Source organism: Parasteatoda tepidariorum, chromosome 9 (genome assembly GCF_043381705.1).
Source record: "Parasteatoda tepidariorum isolate YZ-2023 chromosome 9, CAS_Ptep_4.0, whole genome shotgun sequence".
Taxonomy (NCBI): domain Eukaryota; kingdom Metazoa; phylum Arthropoda; class Arachnida; order Araneae; family Theridiidae; genus Parasteatoda; species Parasteatoda tepidariorum.
In genome coordinates, this window is record NC_092212.1 from 18,846,532 (window position 1) to 18,853,733 (window position 7,202).

At 28.1% G+C, this 7,202-nt stretch overlaps 1 protein-coding gene across 1 annotated transcript in view; it reads left to right on the top strand.

The window, feature by feature from the left end:
* LOC107450528 (carbonic anhydrase 2-like) overlaps positions 1 to 7,202 on the top strand; it is a 41,480-nt gene that overhangs the window by 5,975 nt on the left and 28,303 nt on the right. The window contains exon 3 of the mRNA XM_071185762.1: positions 4,144 to 4,315. Within this exon, the coding sequence (XP_071041863.1) occupies positions 4,144 to 4,315 (172 nt within the window). The remainder of the gene's footprint in view (positions 1 to 4,143; positions 4,316 to 7,202) is intronic.

The following is a 7,202-nucleotide window of genomic DNA, read 5'->3' on the forward strand; positions in this document are numbered from 1 at the left end:
TATATTATAGCATAAGAGTAAATTCTACTTGTATTTTTATTTTACTGTGTTAAAGGTCATTTCATTCTTATTTCAATATTTCATTCAATATTTAATTTCAAGAACTCGTAAATTTGTGGTCACAAAATGTTGGGTTTCAAAATTTAATTTTAAATTTAATGATAAATTTATAATTACGATCGATACTGATACCGCAGTGTTCTTAATTTATTAAGGACTAAATTCCTGATTTTTTAAATGATAAGTCAAATGAAAAAAAAAAAGAAAAAATAAGGAAAAGAGTTTCAAATCTTTGAAAAAATTCAAATTCGTCAGAAGTTGGAATCAATTTTACTTAAGAGTTCATCGTTGCATTTTTCAGTTGTAGATTATTTAGAGATTTGCTAATTTTGAATTATTTTACTAGTTTTAATTGCTGAATTAGAGAAAATAATGAGACCCCTCTACCCTTAACTATTTCCAGCATTTATGCAAACATATCCTTTCAAACATATCCTTTCCATTTTCTGAAATTATTAGAAGATGGTCGCAGAAATTATAGATGAAAAAATAGCTTAGCAACAATATTTAAAAATTAATGCTGTTGGTAGGAACTATTCAACCCAACGCTTCATATAAGGTAAAAACGTTTAATAAAAGAAATTATCTGGAATTTAATGCATATGTGGTAGATTACTCTTTTAAGTTTTACTGAGTTAAATTAATAATTTAACTTTTTGATGAATAAGTCAGTAAAATTTTTTGGTTAAATAATCTGTGACTTAATAGATAACTGTAAATAGAATCAAAATGTTTAAATTCCTTCCTATAGGATTTAAGTGGATATCTTTTAAGCATTTCGAACATTGCAAATATTGTAAAGCATAACATAGCTGAAAGCCATAAAACTTCTCATTTTTAAATGCAAAAATTATATAAAACAAATAAATATTTTGTAAATTTATATTTTGATTATTTAATATAAATAATTTATTTAGTGTAGTGTAGCAAACTTTTATGTATTCTTTCCTATCAGTTCTTTTATTTTTGTTGCTTTGTAACAGTTTCTTTTTACAAAAACTAACAAATTTTAAATTGAGGGGGGGGGGGAGTATTTAGAGGATAAACTAACTCAGAAATTGTGCTAAATTATTTTTTTATAATTCGCCGAAGTATTGTTAAAGATTCGCTCTTTGAAAAAATGAATTCAAATTTTTAAAAATATGAATTTCTTGAACTATGTTGATGTATGTTAATCGTAAAAAATATAAAAAATGCCACTATTTTGACTCAAGCAAAAACATATTAAAGCGGATCATTGAGTTTAAATATCAAGGTTAGAGAATTCAAAAAAAAAGTTACAAGATAAAAATTCATTCTGCTTTAGTTTTTGACTTCGTTTTTGCTTCATCAAGGGAAAACTAATGGCCATTCACACTTGTGAAAATTGTATAAATAACCATTCAAAAAATACACATGCCTTATAACATTTGTAAAATAACAAGTATTTTTCCGAATTAGAATTTTTAAAGAAGTTAGCTGCCTTCTAATATAAGAGTTCACTCTTGAAGCTACTGATCATGCATGAAATATCCTACCCTACACCTGAGCTCAAGAATTTGCACTTCATATGATTTGCGAATGATGCTAAGTAAACTTGGTTTCTAGTAAAACGAATGGATATTATTTACATACTCATTTCGCTAGTTTATTAAAAAAATAATTTAAAAAAATAAAAAAAAGGAAAATTTAGGTTAATAATACCCCAAATTAAACAATAGTAGCACTTATTACAGTTTTTAACTCTGACATTCTTTTTATGAGATAACTTCTTTTGCCGACGATTTTGTCCGTTTTTATGATTAATTAAAGCCAGCTTACGCATTCTTGTAATTTTTGAATTTTATATTTGAAATTTTAAAGTCGAATGACATGCTGAAATGACCCCTAGTTCAAAGAGTCAAAGTTAAATAGTTGCATGACCGATTGTTTCGAAAAGAATTAACTACTTCGGTGCAATGAAACAATTATCAATGAATATGCTTGTTTCCTTATTACGAAATATTCTATTCAAATTTGTATTCATTATTTCTTCAAAACGTGCATTAAAACTATTATTACAGGTTATTTAAGTAGAAAAAATCCTAATGTTAGAAAAAGAACAATTTTTGAGATGATGATTCTAAAAATAGCACGTTTTTCGAATCGTTTTACAATTTTTATTTTAGTAGTTGCTTTAACAAAACAAGGCATATTGATCATTTTCCTGATATAGCAATATTTTTTTGAACTGTGCAAAAGTTGCGAAATAATGTGAACAACTTTTTAAGCAGATATTTTCAACTTTTTAAAGGAAAAGGGTAACTTTCTTTAAGTTAGAGCACAAGAATAACTTTGAATGTCGAAATAAAATTGTATGTCCATAGTTTTTTGTTCATTTAAAAAACAAAACAATCTGTTGTAGTTTTTCGCTGTGCACGTATACGCATTTACTTTTCATTACTCGAATAAATAAGAAACAATAAAAAAAAGAAAATTAATAATTTATCTTCATTTTTCGTAAACAATAGTATTCTTAGTAAATAGTCGGCTGTTCTGCATCGAATGATATTGTGTGTGATCAGTAGAATATTTTTAATTTCTTAACAAGACTTAATTCTCAGATAGCTGGCTATAAATCTAAGTTTTCTTTCAATAAGAACTCAGCAATAATTTAAAAAGTAATTTTATTTTAAAGGAAAACATAAATTAAAGTACTAAAACGATTGATACGTATATTATGGGAAAATAATATATATGGTAGAATAAAAAATAAGTTTTTGCGTTAAAATTTAATTGAAAAGTTAGAAAAATAATTCCGCGAAACAAGCGCAGACAGATAATTTAGAAATTTATTTTAAGATTAATAATATATATATAAGATGTAAAGAAGTTTTAAGATCATTAAAAATGCTGAATACGTATTTTTAATAATATTTATAAAATATATATTTATAAAATATATATTCAAGAAATTGATAAATATATTATTCCAAATCTATGCATACGTATGTATATTATTGAAATTGTATCAGTTATTGAAAAACAAAATAAAAAAATAAAAAATAATCACATTAAATAAGCACAATCTGGTGTATAATCATATTCTATCAGAAGCACACTTTTATAAAACCAGATATTCGTTGAATAAAGTGTTTTTTATTCAAATTTCTTTACTAAATTTCAGATAAATTAATAAACGACTAAAAAAGAAACATCTTATTTTATAGCTTGAAAGAAATAAAAATAAAAGGATAAACAAAAGATTATTAGCAAAAAAAATATGAATGAAATTTTACGCGAAGTCAAGTTCCTCGCAAGTTTATCACATTTTAATATTAATCGCCCCATTTAATAATTTTTTTGTTGCCGCCTAATTATTTTTTTAAAAATAATTAATATTAATTTTTCTCAGCTTCTAATAAATAAAAACAGTTGAAACTTTAGATTTTTCAATTGAAAAATATGTAGATTAATGTGGTATAAAAAACTCATACCTTATAATTCAAAATTTTTTCATCCTCAATATAATTAAATAATAAAAAATGATTAATATTTATTAAAAATTAATTTTTTCATGAAATTATCTTTAGGCAAATGAGTTTTATGAGTGGGTGCAATTTTCTTTGAATTGCTTTATTAGTTTTAAAAATATGACTAAAAACGTAAAAAGTAAAATTAACATTAAGGGGTACGAGCTTTGAATCGCTCTCCTGTCCAAACTATGGGGACCATATTTCCCAGATTGCGGCTACCCCCTATATTTTGAAGGTTAAGAATCCATATATGTAGAAAAAAATATATGTTTATTCAGAGAAAGTAGGTTTTTGTGTCTGATTTCGTAACTTAATTAATAGTTTGCACTAATTAATTAACATATTTGAGGTCATCCCCAGGAACCATTAAGATTGACATTAAGGTTGACATTAAGGTTCGTGAAAATCCGATCATTAGAACGAAAGTTATTCATGGTGATTCGCTTTTTTTTGCGGACTGTACACTTGTACACTTGCTAAATTAGTAATAAAATATACATAGCTATTTTATGAATTAACATATGCTTCAAATTGTAACAGTTTTAGATACAAAGCAAATAAATAATGTCAAATAAATCTTTATTTCTAGTTAAAGTAACTCCAAAGGATGATGTTCTAAGATCTGTTCACGTGAATGGAGAAAAGTTCCAACTTGCCCAGTTTCATTTTCACTGGGGAGGCTACTATTACACAGGATCAGAACACACAGTCGATAAAAAACATTACGCACTGGAGGTACAAGTTCTGATCTTTTCTATCTAGTAGAAATCTTATTTGTCAAGAATGGCAACAAACACAATCACGCAGCCAATGAGCAATCAAAGTAATCTAAAGTTTTCCTAAGAACACAACCACTTCAATTTATATAATTTAAGCCGTAATGGCTCAGGGGATAGAGCGTTTGCCTTCCAATGAGGTGAACCAGGGTTCGATCCCGGCGGTGGCTGGTCGATACGAATTCCGCATCCGGCTTGCACCGACCACAGAGCTGACGTGAAACATCCTCAGTGGTAGACGGATCATTGGTTAGAGTCCTCTCGCAGTCAGGTGAACCGTTGGAGGTCTTCGTGGTCTTCCTCTCCATGTAACGCAAATGTGGGTTAGCTCCATCAAAAAGTTCTCCACGAAGGCAAATTTCTCCCAATACTCAATCCAGGAGTTCTCTTGTCTTCTGGATTGGGTTCAAAATTACAAGGCTGTGGAGTCGTAAACCCATAAAATTGGGACGGCTGTTCAACGACGGTTATAAAATAAAATAAAATTTATATAATTTGATTAAGCATGAATCACACACTTCTACATATGAAAAAAGTTTCCAAATCTTTATAGGGATCTTGAAAATTCAATGATTAATTTTTAAAAAGGAACAATAAATACATTTTATAGTATAAGTTTTGCTTCCATTTTAAGAATGGGCGGGGGACTTTTGGGAGTCCTAATATTGTTTATTTGAAGATTTAAAAATTTACTAAAAAACAATTAGCAGGTATAAAAGCACGGGTATATTTGAAAATTATACATTATGAGCCAATGCATGTGTAGATTTCTAAAATATACATTTAATCCAGGATTCTCACCGGCTTTAAAAGAATAAAAAGTGGTATTGAAACAAGTAACGGTACTTTCGTACTTTAACAGCATCACAATTTTTTAAAATACAGATTATTTTAACAAATAATAATAATAATTTAATAATCACAAATTCTTTTCCATTGCTCGAAATAGTAAATCATTATAATTTACAATTGAAACCAATCAGAAATTGTCTAATTTCAAACAATTTGAATTTTCACACCTGTATGTACTTATTGCTAAATCAACATTTTGAACGTAAATCTGTTATAACGCAAAAAACTTGCTGGTAACTATAAATCATTTCAATGTCTATTCATTATGACGATTTTGATTTATTCCATTTCATTCAATACTCAAGTTCTCCAATGTTTTATTTCTTAAAATACAGTGAAACTTAAAGGAAAGACCATCTGCGTGTAGCGACCTCCTCTATTTACGGCCACTTTTGGAAGACTCGGAAATTTTTCCTTCTCTACTTAGTGTTGAAGAAAACCTTTAGGAGGTTATCAGAACCTCTCCCAGCAACCGGGCGAACCTCTGGAACCAAATGCGGAGAAGATTAAATAATGAAACACGAAAATATATTAAGACACAAAAATGATAACAATGCAAACAAGTAAATTAAAATGTATTCAAAATATTTGAGTGAGGCTCTTATTTAGAGAGCTTTTTTTGACGATCGCTGAGAGATCGACAACCTCATGTTGCAGTCGGAGTGCACTAAAGCAACGCCTCCTATAACTGAAAGCCTCCACACGGTTTTTTATAGGTAGTCCGATCAGACCACTGTGAGGGATATCCATTTACCGGAGATAGTCATTTAATACAGAATATAGTTAAAATAAGAAAGTGGTAGCAAATATATGACTAACAATTTATTTTATTTATGAATATTATTGGTTTGTCTTATTCACTTGTCAACCACTACAGATTCAATTCTCAAATATATAAGATAAATTTCTCTCAATTAATTTTATAAAAGGTTTTGGTTTCATGCGCACAACTGGTTGAGTTTTTAAACAGTCTGCGCGGACTACTTATAAAAGACCGTGTGGAGGCTTCTTGATGTAGGAGGTGATGACTAAAGCCAATGCTATCAATGATTTATTTTTAGATCATTATGATTTATTTAAGAGTTGAAAGTTAAATTAGAAAAAAAAAGTTTAAAAAAAACAACTAAGCATCTCAAACGAACAAGCTCCTTCTCATCTTTTAAAGCTAACTAATTTTTATGATATCAAATTAATGACGAACTTAAACTAAAAACATAATTATTTATTTATTTAAAATAGTTCTTTCATATATAAATGTTAATTTATCGCCTTATTTTTACAAAATTCAAATCGCAAATGTTAATTTATCGCAAGAGGTTTCACTGTATAATTAATGTTTTTACTGGGTAGCATAGTTTGGTTAGTGCAGAAGGCCAGCCACAGCGGAAAAAAACACACACACCCCTCACTCTGGTTGCATGCAAAGTTACTCGCTTTAAATGATATTTTTATTTTGCAGTTACATTTTGTGCACGCAGATCCAAAGGGACGCATTGCCGTAGTTGGTGTATTCTATCAGGTTTGTATGAAATTGCACAACTTTATTAATATTTGATCAGAAGAGAAACAATTTATTATAATCCTAATTTGTTTTAGATTTTGTTACTTACACATGGAATAAGAAATTAACTTTAATAACCCATAGTATAACACTGATAGTTTGTATATATACAGTGTTTATATGCGTATATTATATATATAATACATATAGTTTAACACTGAATAATATGAATTTATCACCAAATAATAATAGTTAATTATTTTTTAAAAGTCTTAATGATTTAGCTTAAGACTTGTTTATCGAAGACTCCGTCGTATATGAAATGATATTTTTTTGGTGATTACTATTGTATTTTTACAACTGCTGTGAGTTTGCAACTGTTACTCATGCTCATGACTAGACAGCGGATTATATGCACTAAAAACGGACAAAATATGCACTAAAAAACTTGAATATATGCTCTTAAAACTAGAAATATGCATTTAAAATATAAATTAAAAGTTCAACTTATTTAAATAC